This window comes from Lissotriton helveticus, chromosome 2_1 (genome assembly GCF_964261635.1).
Source record: "Lissotriton helveticus chromosome 2_1, aLisHel1.1, whole genome shotgun sequence".
Taxonomy (NCBI): Eukaryota; Metazoa; Chordata; class Amphibia; order Caudata; family Salamandridae; genus Lissotriton; species Lissotriton helveticus.
In genome coordinates, this window is record NC_136059.1 from 334,924,542 (window position 1) to 334,946,964 (window position 22,423).

Genomic DNA, 22,423 nt, shown 5'->3' on the forward strand with positions numbered 1-22,423 from the left:
GATAATGTTGCTTGTGTTCTTTGCTAGAGGGTGGCTCACCTGGCAGTTCGGTTTGGTCTGTGCCCATGAGGAGGTCCTGATGTGCAGGATTTGCCTTTAGAGTGGCCTAGTTGGTGAATAATGATGGGTTAGAATGCTACCTACAGTAACTGCCAGTGGTTTAGACTATTTGCAAGTATTTATTCCATCGCCATTTGTGTTTTAACCAAACAAGCACAAACAGTAAGGTCCACACAGATGCAGCAAAAGAAGCGCCACGCTGTCAATTGCACTGACGAGGAATTTTGTGAAATTCACATGCCTAAAGTAATGAAGTCCACTAAGTAGGTCCACTTTAGAGATTCTACCATTGTCAGAGAACTATGCAGTTCTACATTCGTATAAGTTAGTCACTGCAGAGGTAAATATATCTGAAAGAAATGGGAAAAATATCATAAATTCATAAAGCTGAAAAACATAGTCAGTGGTCAAACAACTGAATTAACAGTCTCTGTCCAAATTCGAACGATTTACAGTGGTGAATACAAATAGCAGCTTTCCGTGGAAAAACATAGGCATTATATCTTGGAAAGTACCCGTAATCCACCAGAAATATGTTGACATGGGAAATACTAACTTCCTCACCTTATTGGCAATCATTTTACAATACAGTGTGGCTTTTGGATCCCGGGGAATTCTGTGGATATCTAAAATTTGGAAAACCCACTACCAAAGAGCTTAAGACGGAAATCAGGGTAGCTTGCTGATAAGCTGTAGGACATACATTTCCAGAAAAGTTATGGAACGAAGAGGCTTCTCATGCCAAGTTCTGGCAATCTACTTAACACTTATGGATGGTACTTATGGTTGGTATAATTTACCTGCATGTCATTGTAGGCAACTTTTTAACCACCTGTTCTAATGCTAGAAGAGATACATGTATGATCTTGCAGCGAATCAAAAGTAATTGTAATCCAATTATACCTCAGTGGGAATCACAAATCTCTAGCCACAATGCTCTGAGCCTAACAACTCATGGAAGATTTGGAGAACTGTGAGGCTTCCTGGAGAACCTTGAAGCCTAGAGCTAACAACCGACACACTTGAACTCACTAGGTCTGTACTCGGAGTGACCAACTCTGACACTCCAAGGTCCCTTTTCCCAGACTGCATTCTGTTGTACGTTTAGTAGTACTACAGAAGTACTACTCACATAATACAAAACACAGCTCACAATCCTACGAGGAGAGATCTTTGCCTCCACCTCTCCTATCTTTTACACATGGAGATTTCCGCCACTAATGTGCAGATCTCTGCACAAAGGTCTATTGTTCAGTACTAAATATTGGAGGGATAGGGAGAGTGGATGAAAAACGGGCAATAGTTAATACATTAATAGGATTGGTTAAGGGAGGAGCAAGCAAGGACAAAATACCACCCCACACGAGTAATCCCTTTACTATTCACAAACTGCACTTCTAAAGTTACTACAGCCAAAAAGGTCTATCAACACCCACATCGAAAATTATTGAGGCAGGGACTTATTATAACAGCCCATATGAAAAGCATGTTAAGGTAAATACAATTATTTCAACTTTTAAAATAAATATATACAGGTTTGTTTAATTTGAATATATATTTATGTGTACATATATATATAAACATACATATTTAATGCACGTGTGTGTGTACATACATATATACACCTATATGTGTGTGTATTAAATATGTATATTATTATTGAAAAAATAGTTAATATTTCATTTATTATAAACTCTAAAACTTGTGTTAGAATATTATTTAAAGTAAATTCCATACATGAATTTTGATACATACTGCATAAACATGAAAATATTAACATTCAGTATATTTTAAACCATTCATTATTTAATACACTAAAGTAAATGTGGTAGTAACTTAATATTTTATTCTAGAATTAAAATAAATCCAATTATTTTACCAAAATATTCTATAGCAATATTTTACACATTTATTTATTAATACACGTTAATACATTTTCCTATACTTTACCATAGGGAGATCTCTGCTGCAGTGGTGGAGACCTGCCCCTTAGTGTGAAAAGTTATGAGTAGCAAATTTACTCTCATAACTCTGTTTCTGGGAGGCATTACCAGTGGGTAGAAAAATGCATTTCTGCAACTAGGAGTTACTTCACACTCTGCAATGATGAACAGAAAAATTGTGTAAAGTTAGTTCTTGAAGCAAGAGTAAATTTACAAGTGAGTAAATCTGCACATGTAAATTTACCTTTGTGAATAGGGCCCTAAGTAGGTAAGATCAAATCAAAAGCTGTTATGAGCACCTTGTGAATTGGGTTTTGTCTTCTAACTTGTTATGAGGAAAACTTCCAAAAAGTATAAAAACCAGAATACATGGTTGTCAATCCTCGATGAGTCGGATTCAAGAAGGATTTAAAGAGTCCCTGTCCCACAAGGTAAACCAATTCAAGAAGGCCTAAAAGTTAAAATATGATTTATGAAGAATGATCAACTTGCAAAAACTGGGATGTGTAGGAGACTTCACCTAATGTAAACTATCATTGCTACTTCTGAAGATGCATTACAATGGTTTTAGGCCAGCAAAAGTTGAATATGGAGATAAAAAATGTAGGAAGATGTGTGTGTGGCCCATTTTCCAGCTTGTCTCAATGTTATAGCAGATTAACTATTGCAGTGGCCAATGTAGAAAAGAGGAGAAGAGGAGGCCACTTATCTGTGGGTTAGGAAATTACTGCAAGAAAAGAACATTAAAAACACCATCAAACCGCTAAACAAAGGGGAAAGCACCTTGTCTGAACATGACACCTCCTGATTTCCAAAAGACAGACCATCAGCACTCCACCGCATACTCCACCTCTATTACCTCTTCCTTTATCACTATTGCCCAACGGAGTGACCTGACTGGGGCCCCCACATTATTTCTGGAACCCGGGCATCCGCCTTATCACTGTTGACAAGTTTAACAACCCCTTTGAGCCAGGGACTACAGATTACCCTTGGGACGTCTATGATGTTGATCCCGTGGGAGAGCCAGACTTCACCCCCTCGCTCTGACAATACCACATTATCTAACTGGCAACCACCTTTCACAGGAGTTCCTTGTGCAGACATTCTCTAAATTTGAGTAGACAGTGCTATTCCTGTCCATGCTCAGTCGTATGCTTAAACACGCCCCTCAAAGATCCAAAGAGTTTGTCAAGGCACAGGTAGTAACACCATTGATGGTGAAAAAGTATAAACCCTCCCAAAGTGGCCAGGCCTTCATCAGAGGCCATGTCCCTCCCAACTCTCTAATTGTCCGTACTGTCCACAAACCAGCCCCCGCTCCAACCACAGGCAATACCCTCCCGCCTATTAAAGATGTAATTTTTTCATTTCACCACCTGATGCATCTCCATTCTCAAGTCAAGCTTTGCTGTTTTTGTAGCCTGAACTTGCTTTTCCTCCTGAAGTATAAACATCACAATTGTGTCATTTATTAAAAATTGTTCTGCAGCAGAAGTTAAAGTAGTCTAATTTATCTTGATTGCAAAGTCTTCTCTCAGTTTGTCTCGAAAGAATTAGGCCACTCAGTCATGAACAATGCAATAATGCCACCTTTGCAAGGAACTTTCTTCCAATTTTGCAGTGGACCAGAAATGGATATTTTGTTCCACATGGTGCAGAGATTCCACACTAGTATGAGGTAGGATCAGCATGCGGCACACTTGGACTTTTCAACAGTCTGTCAGTTTGTAAACATGACAAAAATATGACCCAGTAGTTGGTCAACATGAAAATAGAAAAGAATGTACTTATTACTGTAATTGGGGTTTACCAAAAAACTGCTGCACAGTACGAGTTTGGCTTAACTTGGGGGTCTACGCTGCCATTTCAAACAATCAGCGGGTTGAACAAGGATGCCTACTGGCCTCATTTAATTTCAGTCCATATACTAATGATCTGTGGATTGCTCTCCTGCTATGTCCCTCTTGTAAATGGGTTCCCAGTCCCAATTCTGCTTTCCTCCGAGTTGGCAAGAACACAAGAGTGCCCTTTCACCTCAATTAAAATTCATTCAAACATACTGCTGCAATACAAACTGAAAAGTAACATTCAAAAACTTTCACAAGACTTAGCCTCGTAGCAAATGGAGAATGGAGACAATCTTTATACTCACCCACGGCTCCAGGAGAAAGTCATCCCAGTTCCCTACTTACAGACAGTCTTTTCAAATTGACTGTCATTGAAACAGCACATGCAGTCCACACTGGCTTTAGCAGCAGCAGCTGGAAATGTATTCACACACTTCATAAGATGACATATAAATCCAATCTCTACATGAGGTAACAGGGCTCCATCTATTGACTGTGAAGTTATGTTTGCATTTGAGGCAAATATCTCAAGGCTTGACATGAGCTTCGCCTGTATTGGTGTGAGCGAAAGGTCCTTCTGCTAGAAAATAATGGGTCATCTTAAGAGTTTGTCATTTGCTGCTCTCATATCAGAATAGAAGTACTCATTATTATTATTCTATTCCAATATGCAGTCAAAGATCATGTTTCTAACTGAAGGTTTGATAGACTGGGCATCATGTAAACATCAGATGCTGTAGAAATCTCAAAATGTCTTAAGATTCTTATAAAAGAAGTAAAGAAGTTAAAGAAGTCCCCATGCCCAGCTCCTCATGGCCAGCGCCCATCACTCGCTGCATTGGTAGAAAAGCAACAACCTGTTGCAGGGCATGCCCTTTATAGACTGCAGGTGAATGTTACCATGAGAACATCGCTCTCAGGCCGGGGACGCATGTAGACGACATGACGGTACAGGTGGAGTGGTGCCCCCTAATGCCAGGGGTGCCACAACAACTACATCGAACTCCTGGCCACACGCCTAGCTCTCAAAACCTTCATTCAATCCACTCAAGGCAAAGTGGTCCTCATCAAGACACAGTATGCCCACCATGTTCTACTTCCAGAAGCAAGGCAGTAAGCATTCTCCCCAACTGTACTAGTGCAGCAGATCTTGCACTGGGACATGCCCCACAGCATATACATCCTGGCAGAATACCTTCCCTGTGTGGACAAAAATTTCACTCAACTGCTCAGCAGGATGCATCAACAAATTCATGACAACATAAAATGGGCAGACTTCGACCACAACTACAGTCCAAGGGCAATGCCATATGAATGAACTGGTCAGGGATATGTGCCTGTGCTTTGCCTTCTCTGCCACTCCCTTTGTATTTTCTAAGAGAGGCGTGGTAAGCATCTCTCACACTCATCCTGGTGGATCCCACTTGATTCAGACAGCCTTAGGCATCAAAACTCCTCGAGATGTCTATCAGCCCCCATGAGAAACTCCCAGACAGGCCATATCTTTTCACACAGAGCCACTGCTGGATCAGACCCCCCTGACAGCTCAGCCTGGCCCCCAATATAGTAGAATTTAGCTATCTTAATCTCCTGCAAGATTGCATATCTATCTTCTGCAAAGCCTGCATTCCTCCTACACGAGCATCTGTGCTACAAAGTGAAAACGATTTATACACTACTCCATCCCCAAGCAACTGGACCCTCTGAGCCTAGCATCTAGGACACGTTGTGCTACCTCTTGCACCTCCAAAAGTCAGGTCTTCCCTGTAGCTTCATATGGCACCTCACCGCTATGACCTCCTACATGTAAAACAGGGAGTTTTCCTCCCTGTTCAGTAACCTTGTCTTAAAGGCATTCATGAAGGGCCTCATGAGTATCACACCTACTGGGTGCCTCTCAGTCTTACTTGGAACAATAAGGTTTTGCTCACCTGACTCATGTGTCCACCCCTTCTTACCTCTCCACTCTTGCCCTTTACAGCTCCTCTCTTCCTCCTAGCCATATCTTCCATCAGATGCATCAGTGAGCTACAGGCACTTAACGTGCTATAGCTTTTCATTTATGTTCACAGGGACAGGTTGTTCACAGAACTAATCCTAAGTTCCTCCCCAAGGTAGTATCTCCCTTTCACATCAGTCAGACTGTAGAGCTCCCAGTCTTCTTTCCACATTTAGACTCTGTAGCGGAGAAAGCTTTTCATACTCTATATCGATAGCACTAAGCCCTTCTGCAACTTTGGTGAGCTCTTTGTCACGTTTGCCAAACCCCACAAGGGCTTCCCCATCTCCAAAGCAGTCATAACTAGGTGGATTGCAAATTGTGTCCAGCCCTGCTACCACAAAGCAAAAATAACATTACTTCTTCTCTTTAGATCACACTCTACTTGCAAAAAAAGCATAACCATGGCCCTTTTGGGGGACATCTAGCTAGATGTATGTAATTTGGGTACCTGGTCAACCCAAACATGTTCACCGAATATTATTCTAGCCTGTCAGCAGGCTATTGTTAGACAGACAGAACTTTGTTCCAGACATGTGCTCTATCTACGGGCTAGCCACTACCTTTAAAGGGTATTGTTTTACAGTCTGTGCAGGGCAAGTGTATCTACAGCCACAACTGCTACGAATGGAAAATGCTAACCACTAAGCATTTGTTCACAGCATGTAGTGTTGAAGATTCACATGCACCCACCCTTCTCCACAGAGCCTGTGTCGACTGAAGATCTCTCCTCTTGTTGCCTACTTTACTACACTCACAATCAGCAGCGGACTCTCCTTTAGGGCAGAGGACCATCGCCCCACTGAAGCCAGAACTGGTAATAAATGGGTTTGAGGGCAGGGCCACTCCTGCTTACTGGCAGCAGGGGAGTGGTGCTCACTCCAGCAGTTTACACTGCGCATATCACTTTGGCCTGCTATCTTGTGATGGCCAGCCTGACATGCGCTGTATAAACTTCTCCACTACACACAGTGCCTATAGAAGCATCGAGGGAGCCCATCCAGCCAATCCTGACACTGCTGTCATGCTACTAAACATTATCAACAGCATGAGAGCAGCGTCTGAATAGGTGCAAAGAATTCAACTACTTCAAGCTTCCAACACTGAAGGACTGTCAGAGTTTGCAAGTCAGTGAAATGGGTAAGTACTCTCCCTGCTCGTTCAGCCCGTTATTTTGCCTCTTTCTGCTGTTTCTGACCTTTTTTTGTCTTTCTTCTCATTTCTGACCTTTTTTTGACTCTTTCTACTCCTTCAGCCTGTTATGTTTTCTCTTTCTGCTCGTTTCTGACCTTTATTTTGCCTTTCTTTTCGTTTCTGACCTTTATTTTGCCTCTTTCTTCTCGTTTCTGACCTTTATTTTGCCTCTTTTTTTTCTCATGATTGTTTTCCCTCTACTAGTTTCTGGCCTTTATTTTTCCTCTTTCTGACCTTCATTAGGTCTCGTGGCGTTGAACAGCGCATAAGCGCTGTCTCGCCAGAGATCTATTGTCGCTGGGTCTGCTTCCCAGGAGACAGCACCTGGCCGCGCGCATTGCCTCTTCAAGGAGGCGATTTGAGCGGGCCACGCGCTCGCGAACGCGCTCAGCTGCTGTCTCCTGGGAAGCTCCAACACCACACACGCATGCGCATACACAGACACACACACACACGAGCGCCCATGCACGCACGCACCCACACATACAGAGAACCCACCCCCGCCGTCACATACACACACGCCACACACACACACACCCACAAGTGCACCGAGCCCCCCACCTTTTCCCCCCGGCCCACTTACCGCCACTCCGGACTTCAGCCGCCACCGCGGGGCTCTCCCTCGGGCATGGGAGCCCCGCGTCACCAGCACTGCTTCTCTGGCTATCCGTGGGCGCATGCGCGGGCTTCTGAAGACGGAAGTCTCGCCTCACGGAAGGTTTCGGTTTCGCTCACGTCTTTGTCTAATTGAACATATTATTCAATAAAGAAATGGCCTTTCAAAATAAAGGTTTTTTTCTGCAAACGTCTTGTCTGCATCAAGTCTACTGCGGGTTGTTCAAATTAGTTAGCACGTTTGTTTGTCACCCAACGTTAATCACAAGTCACCGTCAAGCCAGGCGCTGAAATGAAGAGCGAGACGGTTGCGCGCGGGAACAAAGGGCCTCGTCTATTCAGACAACAGGTACAGATCAGCGAGGCTTCCCCTCCTCGTGCGCGGCCAATGGTAATCCCCCGTGCGGGACCACCTGCGGACTTCCCCAGGCCCCGCGCGCATTTACTCCGTGGCCCTGCTGCTAATACCCCGGGCCGGCACGCCAATTAATGTCAATTCTAATTTGAACACCTGTCCACAACAAATTTTGCAGAGACCACCAACTCTTCGCACGGAGGCAATTATGACGCGGTTTTCACTGTGCCTGTGATAGTTTTCAAATCATGCAAAACTGTCGCAACAAATCATAAATACCACGTGTTTGTAGAACCGTTACATATGGGGCTTGTGAGGAGAGAAGCGACCCTGTGCTGTTTTGCAACACAACACCTCTAAAAAGTTGTGACCCGTGCTCATACTGCAGTAAGGCAGTTACGATAAATGAACAAGTTCGACATGTTACAAGCACACACATGCTTGATATTTGTTGCAATAAAAGACATTAAAATACTGGAAACCTTCGACAGTGACCATTTTATCGAGAGCACAGAACTAACTCTTAACACATTGCATAATGACAAAGAAACTTCGGGGAATTTGCCGGGCTACGAAGGTTAAAGAAGCTAACATGGGAAATAAGAAAACCGGACAGCATAGCACAGTGTAAAAATAATGCATCCATGAAGTACTGCAGGGAATATCACCTTTTAACAATAATGCACAAACTGCCGGCACCACAGATAGCAGCCTACAGCGACCATGCCTCAACAATGCTCAAAATATAATAGATCATATTGCTACTAAAACAAATTTAATGTATCAAATGTACTGAACCTCATTATACAGTGCATCCTCCGTGCTCCTGAAGGTGTGCAGTTATCCGTTCTTATCAGCTTTTATTTTTTATTTTTGTAACTTTACCCTGCCCAGACAACTGTCTAATCAAGTCAAGTGGGGACCAAAAACCTTTTTCAAACCTTCTGGCAACAAAAGATATTCAACACCGATTAGATTTGACGATAAACCTGGGAAAGAAACAGCCATAGCTAAGAAGAGGATTGTATCTTGTTAACTTTGGTTACAGACTGATTTAGCTGGTAGACATTGTGTTGGGTTAAAACTAAAAGAGTACTCCAGAACTCTATGGATTCCGACGCGCGCCTTGGGATTGGATCGCGCGCGTGAGCTTCTACCGTAGACCGCTCACGTCGCGCGGCCCAATCCCAAGGCGCGCTTCGGAATCCGACTCTGCCAGGAACCTCTGGGCATTCCTTACGCTGACGGAGGGGCTGCTTCACCCTCTTCCTTTAATACCGCTGAGCTGGGTGACTCCTTTATTGTGATGGTAACCAGAATCACGCTTTCCCTATATTGCAGTGTGCAACTCCACTAACTCTTGTTTTATTATTTTACGCTAGCAGCACATTTTAAACTAGAAGGCATCGGTGCCATTTCTCGTCTAGATCACAACATTGCTATTTTTCATAAGAACCCCCTTTTAATATTAAAAACGTGTTTAATTTTTTTTAGCATTTAGTACCTTCTTGTGCCTTTCTAAGTGTGTGAACATGTGTTACAATTACAGCAGTCAATTTACCGACCTGGGGAGGATGGAAGTCTGAGTCCGCCTCGCATGTTTCCAGCTGGGGTCTTTTGAAGATACCAGGCGTCACAGACGACTCTTTGCTCACTGAGTCATGTGTATGACATCACAGGCCTCCCCATGATCTCACAGACTGCGGCAGGTTCGAGGGAGCTCCGCCTTTCACCAGAGCTCTCCTTTCCTAAGAGAGAACGCGAGGTCTCCCGGAGCCCGGGCCTTGCCGTCTCCCTCTCTGCAAGAATCATTATCTGGGTCACAAATGCAATTTACTGTCTCAAAGGGGCCGACGGCACCGGGCCTCTGTTTCTTTCCAGCCTCTCTAGAATTGGACCCGGGGCCTGCGTCTCTGCCAGGCCCTAATTGAGATGAGTGATGAGCAAAGGCTGCGAGCACCTGCTTCCTGTCACTGCATTTCATCACAGGGAGTTTTACCAGAAGGTGTGACATAGGTGTAACATGTGCCTGTGTTTTCTTTAGCTCCTGTTTTCATTCGAATGTTCTTTTTAAAATGTATTTAGTTGTATTGGTCTACATAGGGTTCTAGTAACAGGCGATGAACTTCCCATGAAATGCTGTTCCTGGGTACAGAGTTAGTCTGGCTGTCTGTGTTGGCGCTCTGTGTGTGTGTGTCTGTGTTGGGTGCAGGGGCGCAACTAGATCTTAATTTCGGGGGGGGCTAACATGGCAAATGAAGGGGCGTGGCTAATGTTAATCAATGGGGCGGAGCTAAAATGACAGATAATCAGGATCGGTTAATGGTCAGGTCAAGCTGAGAAAAAATATAGTGAATTCTGCATATGAAACTGGACAAAAATTAGAGCACACATTTTTGTTAATTTGATGCATTTATATGCTATTGTCTTATGAAAAAGGAACAGAATGTACTGAATTAAAAGGCCAATTTAATATATTTTACTACAAAGTACTTTAGGAACACAATATAACCAATTTTCACAATGCCATTTCAAGGCGACGACCCTTTTTCGCCAGTTCATTAACAATTGCTTCTATAGGAGGACAATGTGCTCGTGAAATCCATAGACAGGTGTGTGGGAATGCCTTAGCTCCATGGAACGACTTCCCAACGCAAGGTAACTCACGGCAGCTCAATGCTCTGCCTCTCATCACTCTGGAGTTTCTAATCCACGGAAAACCACACAAAGTGGCCTTTGTGTGGATTAGGTAAATCCCAATTAAATGGGTAAAATGATGGCAGCGTAAAAGAAAATCAGAATGGATGGATACAAGGGTGAAAGTATAGTAAATGTAAATGTGAGAGGATGGATGCGTTGGTGAAGGGATGGTAGAGTAAATAAATATCTGAGAGGATAGCAGCTTCAGCATCGCACACATGTATGACATTACAACACATGCCATCACAATGCATGCCTTTACAATGGTTGTAACAACTCAAGTGCTGTTACAACACGTTACCATTACAATGCAAACTTTTATCATGCATATGCCTTTACAACAAAGGCATATGCGTGGTAAAAGTTTCGTTTTAAAATATAACTATTTTACAGGTAAGTATAAACGCTATATATATATATATATAGGTTTATATATCCCTGTAAATGGCTTATTTTTTTTTAGCAAAGTGTGTATATATATATATATATATATATATACACACCCACCCACATTTCCTTAAAACCCTACAACCCTTCAACCCATACCAACCCTAAAATTGCCCCCCTGGCACCCCAAAGCCCATACCCATCCTGAACCCTCAAATTAACCCAAAACCCATACCCACACTGAACCCCAAAATTACTCCCGGCACCCAAAAACCCATTACCAGCCTGAACTCTGAAATTAACCCCCTGGCACCCCAAAACCCATATCCGCACTGAACTCTAAAATCACCCCTGGCACCCCAAAACCCATACCCACCCTGAACCCTAAAATTACCCCTGGCACCCCAAACCCCATACCTGCACTGATCCCTAAAATTACACCCTTGCCCCCCAAAACCCACTCCCACCCTGATCCTTAAAATGACCCCCGGCACCCCATAACCCATACCCAACCGGAACCATAAATTTCCCCCTGGCACCCCATAACCCATACCCAACCGGAACCATAAATTCCCCCCTGGCACCCCATAACCCATACCCACCCTGAACCATAAATTCCCCCCTGGCACCCCATAACACATACACACCCTGAACCCTAAAATAGCCCCCTCTCATCCCAAAACCCACACCTGCCCTGAACCCTAAAATTCCCCCTGGCACACCAAACACATACCCACGCTGAACACTAAAATTAACCCTGTGGCACCCCAAAACCCACACCAACCTGAACCTTAAAATTACCCCAGGCACCCCAAAACCCATACCCATGCTGAACCATAATTTCCCCTCTGGCACCCCATAACCCATACCCACCCTGAACCATAAATTCCCCCTGGCACCCCCATAACCCATACCCACCCCCTGAACCTTAAAATTACCCCTGGCACCGCAAAACCCATACCCAAGCTGAACCATAATTTCCCCTCTGGCACCCCATAACCCATACGCACCCTGAACCATAAATTCCCCCTGACACCCTCATAACCCATACCCACCCTGAACCCTAAAATTGCCCCTGGCACCGCAAAACCCATACCCAAGCTGAACCATAATTTCCCCTCTGGCACCCCATAACCCATACCCACCCTGAACCATAAATTCCCCCTGGCACCCTCATAACCCATACCCACCCTGAACCCTAAAATTGCCCCCTGACACCGCAAAACCCACACCCACCCTGAACCCTAAAGTTACCCACTAGCACCCCAAAAAATTAACACTACATTTGCATATTCAGAGGGGACTGTCCTCTTTGACGTTTCCATCTATGTAAGTCAAGAACAACATTCACAGTAACCTAGATATGCAGGCAGTAGGTAATGCTGTGCTGAAAAATGCATTAAAGTTACTGGAACTTACATAAAAAACTGATGCCTGCTCTTCTGATACTATACTGTGGAGTCTGGCTGATCACCAGCACTGGTCCTGGCATCCAGCCCCTCCCGAAGCACTCACAGAGTAGATAGGTGTGGGTCAAAAGTTTCCTGGTTTCTCCTTGCCAGGGCCTCCTCTGCTTCTTTGTGGGTGCCCTTGGATGCACAAATAGAAAGATCCATGGCCCTGTTCACCATTCATCTATTGAGCAGTGCAGTGAGTTCGAGGTCCCCTCTCATTTCCACCTTTCATCTCTTCAGGTCTGTGCCAGTTCCTCATGCATGACGTAGAGCTGTCAGCTGTGAAGAGCCAAGGCAGTGGCCTAATAATGTCCTGACCTCTCTTTAAAAATGGGTTCAAGCAACATATCCCTATATCCTACCACCTTGTCTAGCCATTGCGAAAGCTTCAATTTGAACACCTCTTGTTTTGTCCAAACAGGCCACTATACAGGTTGATCTCGTTGAGTGTTCCAAGTAAGATTCTTAAAATCCAGGATAAGCAAGTGTGATATACATAGTTACAACATACATTTGCTGATATCACCATCTCAAAATAGTGTATCATTGTCTTTGCAAGAAGCCACTGTTACTAAATACCTTTGTTGAAATGACAGATGAATAAAGATGCTGGACTACCCTCACAATCAGATGGCGCTGGGACCATGACAAGCGCAGCAGGCATGCGTGCCTACCCTAAATAGGTGTCGACCAGGATAAGACCAAAGGAAAGCAGTGCACAGACAGCAGGGGCAAAGGGATGGCAGTGCAGGTGACGCTTTTCCATTGTAAATTAATTCCTGCTGGCGTCAAACCCCAGGGTTTGCTGTCTGTGCACTTGTATGGAATACACATCCATACAAGTGCACAGACAGAAAACCCTGGGCTATGATGCCAGCAGGAATTCCTTTACAAAGGAAAAGTGTCACCTGCACTGGCCATGCCTTCCTCCCTGCTGTGCACTTCACACCCCATGCTCACAATACATCAAGTGCTTAGGTGAAATCCCTGCCTTCAGGCAAGGATTTCACCTCAGTGCCACTCTAAAGGAAAACAAGAGGTGGGGGCAGGGGGTTCACTCGCTGAAACTGTTTAGAGGCTGTCTGTCTGTCTGGCTCGGGCTGCTGGGCCTCAGAAAGCATAAAAAAATTCCCATCCTCGGATCGGATGCGCAGCCTTCTTGCACCATTTCAGTGCGTGTCATCTTAGCCCGGGCAGAGAAGGCGACGGGGGGGGCTGAAGCCCGGTGAGCCCAATGGGTGTTGCGCGCCTGGTTGGGTGTGTCTCTGTGTGTATACCTGTGTGTGCCTCTGTGTCTATGTGTGGGTGTCTGTGTGTGGGTGTTTGTGTTTCTGTGTGTCTGTGCGTCTGTGTTTCTGTGTGTGTGTGTGTGTGTGTGTGTGTGTGTGTTACTGTTACGTCGTGCTCCCGCGGTGTTCTGGCCTCACACACCCCAACGCATGTTTTTGGTTCTTATGCTGGTCGCCTTAACGCTGGGAAGGCAGCTGCCGCCTTTCAATGGGAGAAGAGGTATTTCAAACCCTTTTATTTTGTTTTTCAAGACAGGGGACATACAGTGAAGGCTGGGTGTGATTTCAGCCGGCACCCGGCAAAAAGAACTGCAGTTAATGAAAGTGATTCATTTGAGGACTGTCAGTCACGCGCTGCCCTGGAACACTTTGCAACGTTATATTATTCTATTTTCTTCGTTACAATTCAGCTATTAACTTTTGCTGGCACGCAGCTCGGGGGTTAATGCACCCCTTGCAGAGATCTCAGTGCAACTACCATTAAAGGTTGCAAACCTATCAAAACAGCGCGGATGCACCCTCTGAGATTTGTGTGCACATGCAGCAGGAGGTCCAGGTAAGATAGCTCGGTGGGTTAATGCTTCAGCGGAGCTCGTGTGCATGAAGCAGGGCAGCAGTTCCAACCCCAGTCACACAGCTCAATATTTTAAAGACCTGTGTGCAGAGATGTAGATGCGACAGTCAGTGCTCGGGTCCCTAATCGAGTGAGACAGCTCAGATGAGTCATGCACCTGCTGCACAGCGTGCAGTGTACAGGTTCCAGTCCCAGGAAGGCAGCTCAACCGGTCTACGCTCCCTCCCCAGAGACCTAGCCACTAGGTGCAATGCAAGTGGGATAGCTCAGTGTGTTAGTGCAGCTTCTGCAGAGCGTGAGGTTCCCAGTGAGACAGCTCAATGAACAATATGCACGCTACATAGATCCGGAATCCTGCAATATAACACAGCTCTGGGGGTTCGTGCTCCTGCTGCAGGGATCCGCCTGTGCAATCCGAGGCAGAGACTTTTACAGCCAAAGATTGCTCAGTGAGCTGAGTAAGGTGATCGTCACAGGCGCCACTCCGCCTTTTATCCGGGTCGCTTAGTAAGAGGAATCCAGCTGCAGACCCTGTGCAGCGCCGGGTGGTCTGCAGGCGGCACTAGGCAGTAGAACTCCGGCTCCAGATGCTGTCTGGCCACCCTGCTCTCTGAAAGCACAGTGTGGAGAGGCTGTCAACAGGAGGTCCTCAGTACGCCCGTCGATCTCAGTCCGAGGCCGGGACAACCTCGGTCGGAGTCCGGTGCCGTCTTCTCTGGCAGGGCAGAATCTTGCTTCCTATCCCCAAACTCGCCTCGAGCACCCGTACAATGGGACAGTCTCGCCCCACACTCCATCCCTCGCCCCACACTCCATCCCTCGCCCCACACTCCATCCCTCGCCCCACACTCCATCCCTCGCCCCACACTCCATCCCTCGCCCCACACTCCATTTATCGCCCACACTCCATCCCTCGCACACCCTCTATCTCTCTCTCACCCTCCCTCTCTCTCTCTCACCCTCCCTCTCTCTAGCCCTCCCTCTATCTCTCTCTCGCCATCCCTCTGTCTATCTTTCGCACCTCCCTCTATCTATCTTTCTCCCTCCCTCTATCTATCTTTCACCCTCCCTCTATCTATCTATCGCCCTCACTATCTATCCTATCACCACAGCATCACTCTGCACCACCACAGCATCACTCAGGGGCACCACAACATCACTATGCGCTACCAAAATGCTTATAAGTACAACAGTAACTTAAAACATTATTATAATATAATATTATTGACAACATTGTTTAATATTTTGCAACAGCTATCATCTTGCAAATCATCTTTATACACCAATACAGACTTTGCTAAAAATGTAATGGAACACATTGTCATATACAATGCCAATAACTTAAACTTTAATGCTGCGAGACCTATTGCATTGCAAATGCTTGTTTTTCCTCTTTCTGCTCGTTTCTGTCCTGGCTCCTCAACGGAGACGTAACGTTCACCGCACCCAGATACCCCTAGGATGACAGTGCTGCTTTAAACAAATGCTCATTGATTCATTGCGTGTGATTGAGCCCACCCACCACCCATTTGCCTGCCCAATCACTCTCGGGGGTTGCCAGCTACCACTGCTCACAATATGTATGTTACATTGCTACTTTCACTTGCTAATTCATCCATACACTTACTCATTGTTTAAAAAACAGTTTAACATGGAGATGGTTGCAGAAAAATCTTGGACAACGGAGGCTGCGCTGCGATCATCTTGTTAGATCTCAGCACAGCCTTTGATATGGTAAACCATCAAATTATGGTCCAAAGACTCAGGGAGATGGGAGTAGCAGGGAATGCCCTTAAATGGTTGCAGTCCTTCCTCTCAGACAGATCATTTACGTCTTTGAAGAGGATGTTCTCTCAAAGCAGATTCCCTTGCAGTTTGGAGTCCCCCAGGGATCTTCGCTGAGTCCCACCATGTTTAACATCCAAATGAGGTCCCTTGCGGATGTGGTGCTACCCTGGGGGATTCAGATGGTCACGTACGCTGACGACACCCTGATGGTGGTGTCCCTTAGCCAGCAAGATAAAGCTGAACTGGGTATAACTTCCTGCTTTGTGAAGGTCTCTGAGTGGATGGATCTGTCTTTTCTTAAATTGAATGGTGCCAAGACAGAAATGATGATACTAGGCCATGCGGCCCCCACGAATTTAGATCCTATGTGGCCTAGCTGTCTTGGTCCCCCTGTACCAAAGAAACAAATAAAGAGTTTGGGCGTATGGTTTGACTCCAACCTCAACTTCTCAGTTCAAGCACGTAAAGTTGCCGCTAACTGCTATGGACTTCTTAGATCAATAAGGAAGATTCTGCCCCTTTTTCCGTTTGAAGCCAGGCTTATGCTGGTCCAAGCCCTTATTCTATCGCGGCTGGACTATGCAAATGCAGTTTACTTAGGTGCGCCACAAGGAACTACTAAGATCTTACAGACTGTGCGGCCCGCCTTTTAATGAATGTCCCAAAACGTAATTCTGCTAAGTTAGCACATAGCCGGTTGCATTGGCTTCCTGTTCATGAAAAATTTGGTTTAAGGCAATATGTATTGTCCATAAGTCCATTACTGGTAATGGCCCCCCTTTGATTCAGTCCATGGTGCAATTATATCGCACCAATCGGACTCTAAGATCTAATAATAAACAACTTCTTGCAGTCCCCAGGATTAAACAGTCATGGACGGAAGGTCGACGGTTCCCCTATAACGTGGCCAAGTTCTGGAACCAGCTTCCAGACCATATTCGTCTTGAACAGAACTATCTCAGGTTCGGGAAGCAGCTGAAGACTTTTCTCTTTCCATGAGCAGTGGTGAATGATAATGTATCACAAGAAGCGCTGGGATGCCCTTGGGTAGCCATGCGCTATACAAGTGTGTATTCAGATGAGCTTTGTCCACAAAGGGAGAAGTCACAGTGCATCCCATGACTCAAAAGATTTCTTAGAAGAAAAACAACTTGCAAACATACAAGCCCAATACTAGAAGCAGGAGCGTGCAGAGCGTTTACATCTAAAGCACTACACGCTACAAACAGATATTTACTGGGTAAGTAACATTTTCCTTCTTCACCACTGACTGTTGGGATCACTAATGTGCAGCTCTCTTAGGCTCCTTTCTAATATGAAACAACACCAGTGTCACACTACTTGCAAGAGGTGCTGCCAGCACCAACTTCTGAAAGATTATCTAAATTACTAAAATCTATATGATTTAGAATTCCACACACACTTAGTAAAAATAACATGTTCATCTAAACAATGACGGAAGACAGAGAAATAAGGTTGAATGTACGAAACATTTGTTGACTGTTTTCTGAATACCTGTCTGTATTACATGTAAAAGATAAATCACACTGATGCTTTTTAATAATGTAAGATTTTTCTTTCCCACACAGACACAAAGAGCCCAACTAAGACAAAGCAGGTACTTCAATTTCTTATAACCATATAAGTTATTGCACTTGGTGCTTTTGGTGGATTCAACTAGTCAGCTTTGTATCAAGTTGCAGAATGAGAAGATTGAGATAATCAAAAAAAAAATGAGTATACATGAAATTGAGTAAACTCAAAAGAGCATTGTCACAGGAAACTGTGTGCCAATTCAGAAGTCATAAAAAGGGTGAACTCAGGGGAAGCTGCAAAAATGATTGGCCTGGAAACTGTGGCTTATCCCCCTTTTAACTGGTGGTAATTACTTGATCAAGCACAGCAGGAAGACCAAACTCCTTTAATCTGGTTAGGAAGCTATATGGACATGAAGCTAGTTTATTTCTTTCAATCTTTCCCGTAGACAGTGATCCATGGTAAGCTAGTATGTAGCTCCGGCAGGAAAGTATAGTGGTCACTGGACTGAGAGAAAACAGATTTACCATGCATGGCTTAATCACAAATAACATTAAAATTAATAGTCAAACATAGCAGTGTGTGGTGTGTGGTGTTATGCTGTGTGTATACTCCTGCAAATATTTCTTACAAAGAATAGTCCTGTGTGTCTGTCTCAATTTGTGTTGGCCAATTTGGAATCAGAAAGCCCGAATCAATGGCAGTTTCAGGATATCGACATAAGGTGAATTTACATACAGTGACTTTAAAGGAGACATTTTTATATAGTCAAGATTTATAATTAAATCTGGCCTGGATCAGGCTTCCCTAAACCTATGTTGGACACAGCTACTTTGAATTTAGTTTGATGATGGGGCCAAGGAATATCAATTCATAGATAGCGTTTTCGGCAATGCAGCTTGTAAATCATGAAAATAATCACACTGATAGCTGCATAGATGTGTTTCACCTTTGAAAATCCAGGAGTGGGCAATTACGTGTGAGCAGACCAGCAGGAGGATGTGGTATGGACTGACAAACGGTTGTAGTAACGATACACACTTTTGTAGCATATAACATCATTTGTAAATGATTTTGTTGCGTTATTCAAGCAATGTTATTCACCCTCAAGCTTTACACTCTCCTACCTAAGATTACCTTACAACTCCATGTCACCTGGGCGCCTACGCTTTCTTTGAACAACTTAGTTTGTTTTATTGGATTCAACCAAGACTGCGGCTACCATGATCCAAACGTTTCTTGAGCAAAAGCTCAATTATGAAAACATATGGCTTGGTGATATAAAGCTATCTGGTAATTTATCTTCTGCTCACCTCTCTAGCTGTGGTACCCCTGAAGGTGAGCCCACCCGCGTCCCAATAAAGGAGGCCACAATTGCTTGTTTGGAAGTCTAAAGGCCACAGTTTATTGGCTGCTTTAATTACAAGAGATCCTATCAAATTCACTTTGCTTTTGAATTTAAATAGAAGATATATTTTTAGTCTTTCCTTTCAGTGACGCGAAGAAGAAAGCACAAGCAGAAGAAAGAAGAAGAGAGGAGTGTGTTATATGACAACTCGCACAACAGAAAGCAAAGGTGACAATTGCAAGAACATCTGGCATGGGGCACAGTACCTGGAAAACACCAGTGGCACTTGAAGAAACTACAAAACTACCTATTCACGAGTCTTCGGAACACCTGGTGATTGCAGAAGCAAGCAGGCTGGACCTTTCGTGACATCCACCTTTGGGGTTGCATGGGAGACTGAACGATGACTGCTCGGACGTCCTGAAGAAGAGGATCCGACCACCCCACACTAGACCATGGCAACCCAGGGGCAAAGGACTCGGGGATGACGGTGAGAGCGGGTCCCACCACGAGAGATGAGTCTAAAGCCGCCCTTCTGCAGGTCCCAGGAAGACGAAGATCTTGTGCTAAGTGGCAGGCGTAAACAACTACCCTTCAGTTGGAGCTAAGGACTTGACAGTAGGACTCGTAGCATTTCCTCCACACACCTAGTGAGTGGTGTTGGAGTGACACGGCGAAGTACACCCAGTGTAGTGGAAGCCTGGTGAAGAGGGCCTCCGGGATATCCCGTTAGAGGGGAACAACTGCGAGATGGGCATCATGGTGAGAGGGATGTCTTGCAACTGCTCCACCATTTCATAGAGAGGAACAATGCTGCCTGTGTGGAAATCCCACGACAACCAGGACTGATTTGTGATATGTAACATCTATCCGATCCACCATCACTCTACCTGTTCCGTCACCACGAGAGCTATGCCGAGAAAGACAGTGATGTCAACTTCCATGCACAAGGATCGAAAGAAGACACCAATGAACTGTGCCAAATGAAACTGGTTGTCCTAGCTGCTATCATACCATCGTCTTTGTTTTGCAAGCAGCCAAAGAGACTTAGCGGAAGTTTCTGTTATTTAGTGTTTTATTTTCTCCCACAGTTTGGACTCTATTTCATTTTGAATACAGTTTTGGAGGGATGTAGTGATCTGCTGATCTCTGGTGTAGTTATTTTGACACCAGCCACTCCCCGGGGGCTGGCTTACACCCCACCCCACACCCATCCAGCACAGGCGTCACTGGACATGTGACCCTGACAATAAAAGGGGCTGGGCGCACGTGCCCTGGGCCAGTTCTACTAACCGAGTATCGGTGTCCGTGTCATCATTATGTCTGCATGAGGGCCTAGGTCCCGGCACCATTACAGTAAGCACTCTTTCAACCTGAAGACGTTGCACTCTGTTCCCAGCTTGGAGATACTCATTTCATTATTGTCAGCCTGGCTAGAAATTGCGGCATCGGATATGATTTCACCAAATTAGAAGTCACTTTTAAAACCATAAACACCTGTGCGCTTATACATAGGATCCAGGGTATGGATTATTAAACAGGTATTGACGTTTTGCCTTTTTATTGCATTTTCAGTTAATATGGATATCCTAAATATTTAGGGATTAATTTGTCTTCAAGTCCCCACATCACCAGAATAGTAAAGAAGGGTTTGGGGCAATGTGACTGACAACTGGCCTTTTGCAATCTCTTAGGAAGTAGTCAGGGAAAGTAAGTTACTTCAGCTGCATTCAGTGACCAGCATATGACAGGTACAGCTGCAGTCCTTACTGTCTAAAAACCAGACTGATTCTTCACAAGAAGAACTGAATAACTCGATTTGGACACAAACAGCATCTCATTCCTCTTTATTGGATGAAGTTTCAAAGTGACTTCTCTGGTCTCCATCAATTCAGCTGAAATGTTGTGGCAATTCCTTGGAGGGTTCCAGATTTGACTTGTAAGAAATATTATTAGTCCAAAGCAGCATGTATTGAAGATTCAAGGTTAATTCACAATTGACTCTTCTCATCGGACTATTTAGTCATTAGCAAACTGGGGCAAGAGGTAAAACAAGGTGATGCCGGAGTATTCTTTCCGTTTTATTTCAGTTTCGCTGTAAACTCTTCTCTGACTCAATAGATGCTCTGCACCCTGGTTTAATGGCCTTAAAACCGTTTTGAATGGCCAGATGGCAGCCAATTATACTTGTTTCTTTGTGCCACTAGGAACTTTGCACAGGAAAGCCTTTAATGAACTAGTGTGTTTGTAACATTTTCTGGAAATACTTACGCCCTGGAGATCAAAAAGAAGATTCCAGGTCTGTGATGGCAGGGACTTTAAACTAGGACCGCCTCTGTTCAGCATCTTAAAACGTGCATCACTAGAGAGCAGCACTTTAGTTTGACAGTATTGCTGCAGGCGGGTCATCAGGTATTGCAGACCCGTGCCATAAAATGCTCGATAGGCTAAAACCAGATTTTTAAAAAAAATAGTCTTTCTGACAGACAACCAGTATAGCTCTCACAGATACAAGGAAGTGAAAGTCCACTTGAAAGCTTGACTAAGAGGCGGGCCTCCGTGTTCTACACAGCTTGAAGATGCTGGAGAAGGTAATCTGGATGGTCCAGGTAAAGCGCATTGGCATAGTCCCGTCCCAGGCGAGAGATGACCAGAGCTGAACAACTGATCTCTGAGGCTTTCATGGGAGATAAGCTTGAAAAGTCTTTAAAGCTTTCATGATCCTGAAGCAGGTTCTTACCACAGAAAAGACCTGAAACATAATGGAAAGATGGCAATCAAAAGGAATGCCACCTCTATTGGAGACTGGGAGAGGGTTGCCGGAATCTCCCTTGGCCAACTCTCCATCCACTGGGACATCAGGTCTAAACCAAATAAAAACCCTGCTGTTTTGTCTGGGTTCCACGGTAACTTGTTTGTTCTCATTTATCTCCTAACTGCTCTCGTGCTGACTGAAAACACCACCGTAGCTGTTTCAGATCCACCCTTGTAGGGTAGAAGGACTGAGTATCCTATGAAATGATTTTAATTCTGAATGATTCCAATAATACAGCTAGAGGGGAAATATAAATGTTCAGCAATGTTGGGCTCACTGAGGACCATTGAGGAACAGCCTAATTGAGTATCGTAGTGTCTGAGGTGTAAGCATTCATCCAAGCTGCCTGCTCTCTATGATTCAAATACAAGCTGGACCAACTCCAGGACAACCTTTCGTACCTCGAAAGCCAATAGGCGTTGCAAAAGGATTTCATGAGAAACCGTGTCAAATGTCGCCAACAGATCTAATAAAATCAAGCCGGTATTGTGGCCCTGATCCAGGATTAATTTAATC

At 44.7% G+C, this 22,423-nt stretch overlaps 1 protein-coding gene across 5 annotated transcripts in view; it reads left to right on the top strand.

Moving 5' to 3' along the window:
- Positions 1–22,423, top strand: part of RAI14 (retinoic acid induced 14) — a 450,945-nt gene that overhangs the window by 366,837 nt on the left and 61,685 nt on the right. For all 5 annotated transcript variants that reach the window (XM_078674923.1, XM_078674924.1, XM_078674926.1 and 2 more), the window contains one exon: positions 17,798–17,826. In XM_078674923.1, the coding sequence (XP_078531049.1) occupies positions 17,798–17,826 (29 nt within the window). The remainder of the gene's footprint in view (positions 1–17,797; positions 17,827–22,423) is intronic.